The 14,211-nt window shown below is 38.0% G+C and overlaps 1 protein-coding gene across 8 annotated transcripts in view; it reads left to right on the forward strand.

Annotated features, from left to right (window-relative positions):
* LOC137273155 (ras GTPase-activating protein nGAP-like) overlaps positions 1-14,211 on the forward strand; it is a 226,051-nt gene that overhangs the window by 143,636 nt on the left and 68,204 nt on the right. Inside the window, exon 1 of one of the 8 annotated variants that reach the window (XM_067805640.1) lies at positions 13,649-13,731. The exons of the other annotated variants lie outside the window; for them this stretch is intronic. Coding sequence (XP_067661741.1) covers positions 13,727-13,731 — 5 coding nt within the window. The 5' untranslated portion in view covers positions 13,649-13,726. Of the gene's footprint in view, positions 1-13,648; positions 13,732-14,211 lie in introns of those variants that run through there. 8 annotated transcript variants of the gene reach the window in all.

Raw genomic sequence — 14,211 nt, forward strand, 5'->3', positions numbered from 1 at the left:
AAGTGGAATTGATAGTCCATTGGCAAGTAGAATTGATAGTTCATTGGCAAGTAGAATTGATAGTTCATTGGCAAGTAGAATTGATAGTTCATTGGCAAATAGAATTGATAGTCCATTGGCAAGTAGAATTGATAGTTCATTTGCAAGTGGAATTGATAGTCCATTGGCAAGTAGAATTGATAGTTCATTGGCAAGTAGAATTGATAGTCCATTGGCAAGTAGAATTGATAGTCCAATGGCATCCTGAGTTGATAGTCCATTGGCAAGTAGAATCTATTGTCCATTGACAAGTAGAATTGCTGATCCATTGGCAAGTAGAATTGATAGTCCAATGGCATGCTGAGTTGATAGTCCATTGGCAAGTAGAATCTATTGTCCGTTGACAAGTAGAATTGCTGATCCATTGGCAAGTAGAATTGATAGTCCAATGGCATGCTGAGTTGATAGTCCATTGGCAAGTAGAATCTATTGTCAGTTGACAAGTAGAATTGCTGATCCGTTGACAAGTAGAATTGATAGTCCAATGGCATGCTGAGTTGATAGTCCATTGGCAAGTAGAATCTATTGTCAGTTGACAAGTAGAATTGCTGATCCGTTGACAAGTAGAATTGATAGTCCAATGGCATGCTGAGTTGATAGTCCATTGGCAAGTAGAATCTATTGTCCGTTGACAAGTAGAATTGATATTCTATTGGCAAGTAGAATTGATAGTCCAATGGCATGCTGAGTTGATAGTCCATTGGCAAGTAGAATCTATTGTCCGTTGACAAGTAGAATTGATGATCCATTGACAAGTAGAATTGATGATCCATTGAGACGTAGACCAGATGATCCACTGACAAGTAGACTTGATGATCCATTTACAAGTAGACGTGATGATCCATTGACAAGTAGACTTGATATCACTTGGTATCCCATTGACATTGATAGTCCATTGACAAACTGACATACTAGTTCATTGACGAGCTGAATTGATATTCCATTTGCAAGCAGAATTTATAGTCCCTCAGTTAACTGAATTTACAGTTCCACTGCAAGCAAAACTGACAGTCCCAGAATGAGCTGAATTGAATTATGACAGTCCCACAGCAAGGTGAACTTAGTCATGTCAATTACAACATACCAGTGAACGAAAGAGACTATTGATATACAGGTAAATTGATTCAAGATGATTAAAATGTAAACTAAATTGATTGGTGTCGAAAGTGTTCTATACTGATCATAATTTTAACTTACAGCTGACACGTGCAGTTCAATGCCTAGGCTGTTAGTAAAACTTTCACTGATGTGATGGATTGATGCACACAATATCAATCACTGGATTATCTGATTCAAGCTTGAATATTTGCAAAGAAGCTTGAATAGTGGTGAATCCTGAGTTTTCAAAACAATCGTATGATCAAATATCAGTAGATGTCATTATTGTTACTGTTTATGGGGAGGCAGGTTAGCCAAGAGGTTAAGGCGGTCGCTTGTCACGCGAAAGATCCAGGTTCGAGTCCAGGTTTGAGTCCCCACTGCTGGAACATTGCTGAAAGTGTTGTAAAACATCAGTCACTCACTCACTCACTCACTCACTCACTCACTCACTCACTCACTCGCTCACTCGCTCACTCGCTCAATACAGATGCTTTGGCTGAATAATTTGGCTCGTTATGTCAAAGTTTCTCCCCCTCAGTAGAATTAACTAATGATAGCAGTAATATGAAAGCAAAAGGTGTTATTTAACTTGTGATGAGTAGTATAAAGCAGTTCCTGACTTTGTAGCGTTGTGGAGGTAGATCTCTTATATCCTGGACAATCGTTCAGCATTTCTGTAACTCCCCACACATGAGTCAGTATACTGGAAATGTATTTATCTGGTCAGAGAGGATCACAGTAACATGGATATGCATTAGAAATACTACTCTGATTTCAGATGTTACCCAGTAACAAAATATGTTCTGGTGTTAATACGAGGTAATCTATTGTTTAATGCACACTCACCAATACTCAGCCTATGTGATGGAGGTCTGTAGTTTGGAGAAGGCAATTAAGAGATTACAACGTCAACATGCAATGTTGGAGACCAATTCTAACCCTGGATCTTAAAAGATAAATGTAAGGTATAGCATATCGAGTGACAGGTGATGCAAGTTTAGGATGCTTTCTCCTATGCCAGTAAAAAGCAGAAGAATTCACAAAGAGGAACTACCATGAATGGCAAAGAGGAAGATTTATTTATTTGTTTGTCTGAAGTTTGAGAGGCTGGCAGAAGAAAGGTAGCACCTATAATTGATTAGTGTGTTCCCCCATCAGGTGTTACTCGTGCCTTTCCTATGGTCATGTTAGAATCTAACAAAAACTCCCCTTTCAGAAGCTTCACAATATTTATTTACCGCTTACATTCTCTGAACAGTCGATTTGATTTAAGGGTTGTACGGAAATATTGAGTAGTTGCATGTCAGTTAGAGTGTTTTAGATTATAGAATTTACAAGCTGTTTGAAACATAGGGAGTTTATTAAGTTGTGAGTGCAGTTTAAGTTTCAAGCAAGGAAGTAAAAATGATATCAATGCTGGCTGGGAACCTGTTTCCCCTCTCTGCCAGTAGTGGTAGACTCTGTGCCCCCTCTGGGTGTGTAATGGCGTATTCCAGTGAGAGTTCCTAAGGCATGTGTAGCGTGATAGGCCTGAGTCAGAATTTGAAGAAGGAAAGTCAGGCTGTCAGTTGAGTTTTTTATCCTTCCAAGAATGGTTGAGGATGCCGAGTGGCTTGTAAGGAGTGAGGTTCTTACATCATGACCTGCAAGGTAGGACCTGATATTGTTGCCGACCTTCTTATCAGGGCTTTCAGGTCAAGGGAGAAGAGCTGGGTGGATGGGTGGGTGGGTGACAGTGGGGACTCAGATTCAAACTTAAGGTGAAGTTGGACTGGAAGTTTGTAGGTGTTTGCTCGTGGATTGATGATAACAATTTTGTACATATGATTTTCACTGGTGTCAGTTTGTACATGCGTAAGTTCCAACCTGATGTCCTAGAGTGCGAAGTGGTGCTTGTTTGAATGTCATATATAACACATGCATGATTGATGAGGTAAATTTAGGTATTGTGTATCCAGAAAATGTTCAAATTATGTTCATAACAAATGGCATACTTTTGTGTTGTTAAACCTGATGTATGTCGAGACATGGCAGAGGGGCCGAAGGAAGGGGCTGGTAACACTGTTTCCATGGAGACTTTGTTCTGATTGCGGCATCATTTTGCGGAAAAAAAATGTTTAGCTTAATTCATTTTGTTAATTTGCATAAATTCTTGTTTTAAGTTTTTGTTTGTTTTGATCATAAAGTCATGGCTTTTTTTATTCATTTTCAAACACACAGTTGGATGAATTAGATTGAGTATTTGTCCAACTTATCAGTCTGCATTTTCTCCTAATGAGATTCACAAAAGGAATTACTGTTTTCTGTAGCTACAGGAAATACATGAACTCCATTATCAAATGTTTGATACCCCTGACATTCACCAAGTAAACATAAAAATATATTTTTTCAAGATATTGCTTTTGTTTATTTGCTGCAAATGAAAGCAAGGGTTATCTTACTGAAGGATCAGAAGCTGAGCATGAATATGACAAACTATGGCCTGTAGTGGGTGTGATTTTTCCACTTGAAAATAAAGCTAAAGATTTCATTGATATGCCAGCCCCAACTGAAGTGACATTTTCAATTATGAACAGTTTATGACTTGAAGTTTTTTCAATTTGAGTTTTTAAAATGGTTGGCTGGCTCTTCGGGAGATATTATATATGTTATTATGATCAAGTTATGTTATCAGTAGGAACAAGCTGATATAAAGTTTACAAGTTCACAACTCTAAAAAATGGAGCTTAAGTGTTTTGACCTTTAAATTGCTGTGAATGAAAGCGATCTCCTCTCTCATGTCTCATATATTTATATGGGATCGGAAGGAAATATGTTTCTAAATGTTGCTACATTATGAATTAATTGTGAGAAATATCTTTGTAGCTGCAAATAGAAATTGTACTCTGATGAGAGGAAGTGGATTTAAGAAATAGGATGCAATGTCTCCTTAGTATATTCCTTCAAGTTTGTTTTGAAAAAACTGTTTGATTACCATGTACAAGCTGATATGTGTCCCTCCCTTTTTGATCCCTTCCTGTTAGTGTGGCAGTATGTACTTGTACTGACAGGGGCCACTGTGTAAGTGTTAACTAATGTGTTACATCATGTTTCCTGCAAAACTTACATTTCTTATTGAAGAAATACTCTGAGTGTACAGAGTTGAGGAGATTCTAAACATGCAGGGCAGATAGTGGAGCACTGTCTGGTGTTGATGAAGTGTCAAGCTGTGGGTGGTTGGGATGGAGAGAAGAGTGACTCAAACTGGAACAGAGAAGATCATGAAGTAATTTGACACTATATTTCTGGGACTGGAGAGAGAGAGGCCTGTGAAACAAGGTGAAGAAATAGATGGGGGTGGGGGGGGGGAGGAAGAACAAATGGTTTTTATTTTCTGTTCAAATGTAAACATAAACATGCAGCATATGCTGACAAAAGCCATTTAGTTTCCCATGAGTCTGCATTTCCTGAAGTTCAAAACAGTAAGAATCTCGAAAACTTGAACAATGTCATGATTTTGGACATTGATACTCTTTCAGATAAATTGTGATAAAATTTTGTTGTTGCTTTCTGCCTTTGATTACTGCTAATTGGCCTCCACCTTCTCATATCATTGAAGCAACCGGTGATTAGATTTGTTATGAAGGTAAGGTAATTAGGGTGATAGGCAGGAAATTGGGAAGACGTGTCTGACCTGTTGTGTCAAGTGTTCTGATTGGTGCATTATGGCCCATGTCTGTAAGTTGTTATCAACACACTGATTGGCAGAAGGTCAGAAGTCAGTGGGTAGAACAAGAAGTGTTATCACAGCCTTTAGATGAGAAACATTTGTCGAGCTAGAGAATAATTTGGAAGGGTGTTCAAGGGGCTATTCCACTCAGTCTTGAGGAACAAAGTACACATTGTACTATTTTACCTCACCTGATGAAGGAGTAAGCATTAACTCCGAAACGTTGTGTTCTCTCATAAAGAAGTTGATATCCATAAAAATCTTCTTTCTTATATTTTACCTCTTTATAAATATTGCTGTTTGATCACGGGATTGTCTAGTCCAGACAACTACTGTGTAGTCAGAATATTGCTGAGTGCAGCACTAAATAACAAATGGTAGATGAACAAAATCTAACTCCTTACACACCCATATATGCTTCTCATACTTTGTTACAACTGTTGTGATACCGAGACTGAAGAAACTCTTCCATGTTCTGAGTCAAAGGGACTATCATGTTAGTACAACTAGGGTACCATTTTCATTTCTGGTATTGGCTAGGGCTCCTTACATATCTGTAGCACAACTGACATGTACCACCCTTTTAGCGATGTTGAGGGTTTGTGGGAGAAGTAAATGATATGGTTCAGGAGAAATAGACTGCCATGTGTTCATCCCTTCCATTAACATTAAAAGCTATATATGCTGAACAGCAAAAGAAAGTTTCGAAAATATGAAACGTCATAAAAGTAAGTGTTTATATTTGTATTCTATTTTAAAACTTGAAAAAAAAACAAAGTTGTGTTTCATTGATGTTCAGTATGCATTAATATTTCAAGTCATTGGTTTTGCATTTTTTTAAAAATTAAATGTCCTTTATGGAAAATCTGAATGTCAACATGAAATTTGAATGTTATATTTGCTGTTGTCTGATGTTGAGCTGTCCATATTACATAGAGATCAGCCTGTTTTTTATTCTGGTGTGGTAGGAAAGGAGAGGAGGGTGGCTGGAAGGTTGGTACTGATGCTCTCTTGTGTCAATGCTTCAAGATATAAAAAGTAATTCTATGGAATCCAGATAAATATTTTTTGATGTACAACACCAGTTTCAGATCATCCAGAGAATGATTATCGCTTATGTGTAAAACCTAATGTTAAAATTTTTTTTTTGATTTTATCATGATCATGACCATTTTGGAATGAAAAACAGATTATTTGATGTTCCTCCAGCTTATGCTGTCTATTGTACTGTCTATTAGTCTACTGGTCTAGTATCAGGGTCACACTTAACTGACTGTAATTGACAGAGAGCAGGTTCTTTGTAATGGTGAACATGATTCTTGAACAGTGTAAAGATACGACAAATTCTGAAAGATATGGTAACTTTCAACCCGAGATGATGCTTCAGAACAGTGGGTATGGAAAGGAACATTTACAGTAAGGGATCATGTTAGCCCCCATCTGAAGGTTGTTCAGTGTTTGTTCGATGGGATGTAGACGGTACATTGTAGGGGATTGTTGCAGTGTTGGCTTGTAAACAGCAGTATTTGTTTTCCTTCATACTAAGTGTAACGGATGTGTCAAGTGGCTGTGTAACTGTGTTTTAGCCCAGCAGTATCACAGTAAGGAATAAATAGACCTATTAAATGCAGACAGCTTGGAATTACTTACTGTGTAACCGACTTTCGGTGCACACTATTCAGACTAGTGGTTGGTGGTCACGTGACTTGGGACACTTGTACTCAGACAGCGTGGAACCACAATCTCCACATTTCAGCTGCTGTTGTCTCCCTTGACCACTAATAGAGGAAAAATACAATTGTGTTAATTATGTAGGAGATTGTTCCAGTGTTGGAGACTTGTAGGATGTATTGCTGTCCACTCAGCATAGGCTGACCACAGACGAATATCATCCTAAAACAACATGAGAAGTCTGTTCTTGACAATAGTCATCTTTTGTTGATAATGGTAATTGGAATAATAATTATATTTCCACTTCTGCAGGGCATGGTGGGATGCCATATTTATTACAGCTTTTGGTTGTCACAGGCCTCATGAAAGACCCAGTTTTGATTCTCAGTTTATATGGGTACAATGTGAAGCCCATTTCTGGTGTCCCTTGCTGTGGTGATATTGCTGGAATTTTGCTAAAAGCAGCGTCAAAACTAACTCGCTCGCTTGCTTGCTCACTCACTCACTCTCACTCACTCACTCACTCACTCACTCACTCACTCACTCCATTTATATGCGAAACACTTCATTACCATTCCTCAGTGCATCAATGCACCCATTATGAACATTCCAAGGATCTTATCCTACTCCTATTAGGAGTTTCTGTTCAGACACAACTGCAGGGACACGACAGGTGTGAAGAGGACGGGTGTGAACAGGACAGGTGTGGGGCTAGGGGTTGATAGTGATGACAGCTGATTTTCCGCAGCAGCACCAGCACCAGCAACTGCTTCTTCTGGCAGTGGTAAATGTGACAGTGTTCTTGTATGTTCCCATGTGTTCTGATCCTGTAGTCACGATATGGCTGAGATACTGCTGATGTGATTTAAAAACGCACTCTGATTCCTCTTACCAACCAAGTCTCTGTCTCAACGCCTCGTGCATTCTCAATTCATAAATGCAGCTTCATAGTATTGAGAGAATTGTGGAACTGATTTCTTTTGACATTTCAAGGGGTAATGTTACCTATATTTCCATGACATAAGTATCAGGAAGTAAAGGCAACTGAGTTTTCATTGTTTAGTGTGTAGGTTCTGTCACTTTGTTTACTATTGTCTTTTAACTAATACAAACTGATGGCTGGTGGCATTTTGTTTGTTGTATTTCTTTGCATTTTGTTTGTTTTGTTTCATTTCTGTATAAAGAAAAACAAACAAGTCATAACACACAACTGAGGGGCTAATGGGATGTATCAGAGACATGGAAGCTCTACCTGTAGTACATGCTGTGGGTTGCACTTGTAGACATGTCATCTGGCAGCAACACCCCCCTGGTGTTGTTTGAGCAAACAAAGGGAAGCTACCTACATAAACATACATGGAAAAAAAAGCATGCTTTCAGTGACCATTAGTGTCAGATCTAGGTTTTGGCTGTAGGCGCTTCAGGTGGAGTTGTTTGTTCAGAGCATGAAATGATAGGTGAAATCACAGTTTCACTAATGACATCTGTGTTTCTGTTCTTTGGGGTTAATATAGCTACATTGTTTCAGAAACGTTTTTGTCACCTTCAACAAATGTATCCCAGGGAAATACTTGAGAGATGTCTTAATTTACCTTCTACCAATATAGAGTATCTCATGTTTGTGAGACAACTGCCCTGGAACTCATCATGTTGGTGGGTGGGCTTTGATGTCACCTTGAGCTGGTGTGTAGAGCATCACAGAGTGACAAGTTGTGGATGGCCCTTGGAAGCTTTCATCTTATTAGGTAAAGGCCCATTTCCTTTTGGCAAATCAATTTTAGCAACACTGTTGTATGCTGTGATCATCTTAGCACCCAGATTGCTGGATGGAACAGTTATAATATCATAGAAAGAGTGACAGCATGGTCATTGGCAGGTTGGCATTGAGAAGATAACATCAGTGCTGTGTCTGGCAGTAGTATTTAGAAACATGAATTAAGATTGATGATATTTATCGCAGGAGACAATACACTATGGAACAAGTGTGACAATACTGTTTGTCTTGAGTCTTCTGATTTGTAACTGTTGTGTGATCCAAGGTATAGTAGTGAGGATAATAGTTGGATCATCTGGTGTCATTAATGTCAGAAGCACCCATCAGTGAGCCAGTGCTCCTGCCCCTCTTGGGTCTGTCACTGAACACGTGGTGTCAGTAATGGAAGCAGTTGTGGCATGTTTGTTGTGGTACAGACATTTATCTTCGGTGTGATCTCGAGCAGATAGCAACCCAGCATACCTTGTCAGAAGCCATGATGCTTGATGCCGTCAGCACGCCCATCATTGCTCCATGTGTGGTGTAATAGCTGTTCTGTTCTGGGCTGCAAGATTCACTTAAAATACCAATGCCACAGGGTAACAATTTCTTGTACAGGAATAATAGTCTTGTCATACAGACCTGAAGCAAATATATCTAGGATAGCTCATGCAAGTCTAAAACTGTGGCAATTCCACAGCTTCACAAATGAAGAAAGTCTCAGGGCTCCTTATCATTATATTTTGTTGTTTTATTTTTACTTTGAGTGTTTTTCTCTGTAAAATATGTTCATTTCAGAGACTAGCTGTTAGTCTGCAGCAATACCTAAGTCATCAGTACTTTCAGTCATGAGGCCTAGCCACCAGTGATTGTACACTGACAATGATGATGTCATAAGTGTGACCAAACAAGGGGCAGTGTCTTCCCATGTTGCACATTCTGTTAATGAGAGACTGTTACAGATTTAACTTAACTCAAGAACACCTTGCAAAATGCTATATTTTCTTTCCATGAATACATTGCATCAGCAATAAGTTTTGTAAACTCACGTTTATGATATTGTCAGCATAGTTACACAGAGCCTGCGTTCTACAAGGATTTCATGCTTTTAATTACATGCCAAGCAAACCATTCATTGACTTGAGCCGTGTTAGAACAGGACGACAATAGATGATATCTATAATGTCTGCCTTTCATGTTTATTGGATGTCGGTTGGGTATTGTTGGACCTTTGCCTTATCCAAAACCTTGCTTGCAAGCTCAAGCCTATGGTGGAGGTTCAGTCTACTAAAGGATGTTTATGGTCATTTCACTTACTGATTTGTTGGTAGATATTTTGTTGGTAGATGGTATATTTCATGTAAATATACATATAAAATTTATGTAGCAAGTTACTGGCATGTTAGATGTCTGAAGCAAGACAGCAAGGTAGCTCGTGTTGATGTAGTGGAAGATAGTTCTCCATGACAGAGAAGAGATCCAGGATAGTACTTCTTGCCATGTTTTCTCTGTGATGACAAATAATAGAAGATATCAGCCCAACATGTGTTGGAGCAGATGCTATCTTGTCACACTTAGATACAGGCTGTAATTACACCTACTGTATATACACCTCTCTACATAGCACACATAGACAAGACGATAAAAGCTAACATCTGTCAGCTGTAGTGTGACTGGAACATGACGTTGTATGCAATAAGATATAGATCCTAATCAAAACTTAGTATCAGCCAATTTTTCTTGACCTTGTAGTCCATTGTGGTATAGAGTAATAGGCTGGTTGATTCTTAGATTCATTATCAAGGACTGACTGGCAGTAAAAGGGAGACTCTGTTGTTACCCTATATAGATATGTCCAGCCCAGGTCTTGCACAACTTATCATTGTAGCAATTTAGTGAAATTAAATTGTTACAATGTGCATGATCTATATGTGGACCATATCTGTGTATTTCTGTATCTTTGTACTTACTGTGGTCCAAGTCTATTTGTAATTTATACAATATTGCCACTGTTCCTTCATGGAATACTCAGCGACAAATATCTTATCCTATCTCTATCATGGCTGGTGGTATCAGAAATTAACTTCTCACAAAATGCTCATGAGGGGAATCAAACCTAGGACCTTTATGTCTGCCTTCACTGACCTTGTAAAATATGAAGTCAGTGAAGTGAGTTGGGAGAACCCGTTGCCCCTAGGACAAATCCCCTTTAAATTGATGGGTCTGTTCGGAAGATGTGTAATTTGCTTGATGAGCACTAAATGCTGATTATTCTGATGACTGGTTAATATGAAGTTGAGTGGAAAATGTTTTCTGATTGCTTAATGTGATTGTGTCAGCTTCAGTTTTCAGTATAACTTTATTGCTTAATTGAAGATGGCACCAGTTAGTGACTCTTGCAATAGACTGTGTGTAACGAAGGTGGTGTTTGACAAGGTGTGGTGTATATCATGTGTTATCACACTCTGATGAGGCTGTCAGTGAATCAGGGATGCCTTGTTCATTTCGCTGGCCGATACAATGATACTGGCATTAACAGTCTGGTCTGTGTAAATATGTGCCTAGTATATATGGCAAACATGAGGATGCCAGGATGTAGGATGACAGTGAGCAAGGGAAGGGTACATTGTAACATTGACAGGAAAGCATAGGTTAGGGAGGATATTGTGTGAAGTATTTGTGTATATTTTACACATATGCATATTTCTGATAATGAAAATCTGCGAATTTGGGTGGTTTTGTAGATTTGTATGTTTAACTGGACTTCAGTGAAGAAAACTGGATTGACTTCTGGATTTCTGCAGATGACGTTAGAACCAAAAGTTGGTTGTTTTGTTGATGAAACGTTTTGTATTGGCTGCCAACACATCTCAGATACCACCAATCAGTCTCCTGCTTGGCTTAACTAGAGTGGATGGAAAACAACTGTATCTTTCAGGTGAGATTCTTCAAAACATAACATGCACAACTCACCTGGTGCATTTCAGAGTTTTATTCTCAAAAATCAGTGCATTCCTAATGGCAGTTTCTGGAAGCGTGCCCGTTTGGTTATCTCATCAGACATTCCAGTGTATGTAATGAACAGTGTACTGGTATATATTACTGTAGCTATACCTGCCCAAAGTTATTGTGTATAGACATCATATGGCTGCCATTATTTGAAGTGAGAGGCTTTGAGTTTATTTTGCACACATTTTAGTAAATGTAATTTATTTTGTCTCTGTCTCATTGTCTTAGAGAGTTTTGGGCTTCTCGGCGCCATTGTCCCTGCAGGTAGTGCTCTTCAAGTTTCTTCAGTCAGTTTTTCATGTGGTTACATATTTCCATGTCTTCAGGTATCTGGTTTTCCATTCCTTCCTCACATGTGACACGAATCATACAAATCAAATGTAAGCATGGCTCGAGTTTATTGTTTTATTTACATTATATAGTTGGGAGCAGGACAGTTGCCACCTTGGATAGCAGCCACTCAGTTGTGCCAGACCCATGTAGGCAAGACTTTTGGTTTGTTCATGGAGATATTGTGGTGCTGAAGCCCTTGTTTTTATGTTTTATCTGAAGGAACTGAGTGCTAGTTTGTGTTATATTCTGAAAGCTGATGTTCATTCAGTACAAGCCAGTCATTCACATTCAATCAAGATTTTGAAATTTCAGATGTGATTAATTCTATTCAGGAAATGAGAAGCCGTTTAAGGATATGTTTTTGATAGAAATTGAAAAGTTGAATATGAATAGTCATCAGTGTGGGGAGGTCCTACCCGGGAATCAAGACACGACAATGCAAGATAAATGATGTTTCAAATTGAATGGCCTGTAGTGTGATGAGAACTGTCTTCTTGGATGAGATGTATTTTGTGAAAAAAGAATTTCAACTGAATTAAATCTAATTTGATCCATCATCCTGTATGAAGAATCTCTTAAATTATTTTGATCAAATTTAAACTGAGATTGATTCAATTTGAGGCAATTAGAATTTGATCAACGATGGTCATGTTTCATTCAGTGTTCTTAATCACCGGATTAAAATACAGCTTTTCTAATAAATTAGTCTGGTTGAATGAGAGTGAAAATAAAGTAAATCTCAGCCAGGAAAATGGAAGTGTGTACCCATGTGGTTTTAATCCGAGACAGACAAGATAAACTGGTAGAGCATGTTGGCTGGAGGGGCACCTGCTTGGGAGATTGAGTATGCATGCTTGTTACATTGACTTGTTGTCTGTCAGACCAGGACAGGAAGAGCCAATCAGAGGTTTCATTGAATTAATGTTTCAATGGGATTCAATTGGGTTATAAAATCTGTAAGGCAGATAAGTTGGTGCTAATGGTATAGGATCTGAAACACTGAAGAGTGTCAGATAATGTACTGGAGATCAAGCATTTTCTGTTGACTTTACTGCATATTTCTTGAATTCACTTGTGGCAAGAACTGTGGTGTTCATGGCGTGGCGTGGCATTTTAGAAGTTGGGAAGTACAACTGAACAAACTGGATAATAACCGGAAAACACCATATAATATCTTATACAGACTATTGCAAAAACAGGGAATCACTTCTAACAACAATAATTAATCATGATAAAAAAGTTGCTACACTTTCTTAATAATTTTTTCAAACAAAGGTCCCGAAACTGTTTCCAAAACATGTCATGATATTGACAATTTTAGATGAATACAATGTACAACCATATTATACTGCATAATTAAATATCAATAGTAATAGAAAGTTGTTTAAAAAGTGAAGTTTAAATTGAAATAATCATAATAGATACGTTACTACTGAAGCAAGAAGGGCTTCATAAATAATAATAGAATTCTCCACCTCTTTGTATGCAAGTCAGTGGATCAGTGTACAATCACTTCCAGGGGAGCATACAAGTTCTATTTTCATTCATTCATTCATTCATTCATTCATTCATTCATTCATTCATTCATTCATTCATTCATTCATTTTTTAGTCACATGAAAACATGTCGCTCCAGCTCTCACAACAAATTAAGATATAAGATCTAGCAGTACAAGCTCATATGTGCTGTATGACAGGGTTTTATTCCACAGGAAATAGCAGTGTTGCTGGTGCTCTAACAGACCCAGCTCAATTCTCCACAGAAAATAGCCTTAGTTTTGTCACATCTTAATTACATGAACAGCATTTCAATTATTTTTATGATATTGATTATGAATATTTTTTGTAAATAATTCTTTATTGATTATGAAGTGAACAATGTACATGTCACCTGAAATAAACTATATATCTGGTCACCATGTATGTGCTGGAGTTGCTGGACTGTAGAGCCTTCTTGCTTGTATGATTCACACTCCGTTTCCCAATCTACATGTCAGCCGTTTCCGTTTCAAGAGACTTCCTGTTGACAGTGTACCACAGTATGTTTCGGTACAGTGACATTGTCTGTCCCTGTCAACCAGTGTTGACACAAGTGACACCAGCTTACCATTAATGTTGTAAGTTGTCCTTTCAGTTGCGTTGTGATTTTGCTGAATTTTATCTCTTGGCATGTAACTGCTTATTTTGATGTTTGGATACTAATGTGTTCTTTGCATTGTCAGCTCTATTTTCAGTTGTGTCATAAATGAACTTGTCATCCATCCAGCATGCATTGTTGTTCTGTTGAACCCTCGGTTTAGTGGGTTCTAATTTTTCTGTTTTGTTTTGTTTTATTTCTGTTTATCGTTGATTATATGAAATGTCATCACAGAGAACTAAGAAGCATTTTCCAGTGGTTGGTTACTTCTGTGACATACAACAAAAAGATTTGGTAATGTTCATCCAAAAATGTTTTGTTAAAGGAATATAAAGTGTGTAAAATGCCATATCAGTAAATGGATAAATAGAATTAAAATTGTTAAGTTTTGGGAATGAAAGAAAATGCAAAATATTTCTCTCTGGCTGGCATCACAGCATTCTTGTAAGCCATTCAGTGT

This window comes from Haliotis asinina, chromosome 2 (genome assembly GCF_037392515.1).
Source record: "Haliotis asinina isolate JCU_RB_2024 chromosome 2, JCU_Hal_asi_v2, whole genome shotgun sequence".
In the NCBI taxonomy this organism is placed as follows: Eukaryota; Metazoa; Mollusca; class Gastropoda; order Lepetellida; family Haliotidae; genus Haliotis; species Haliotis asinina.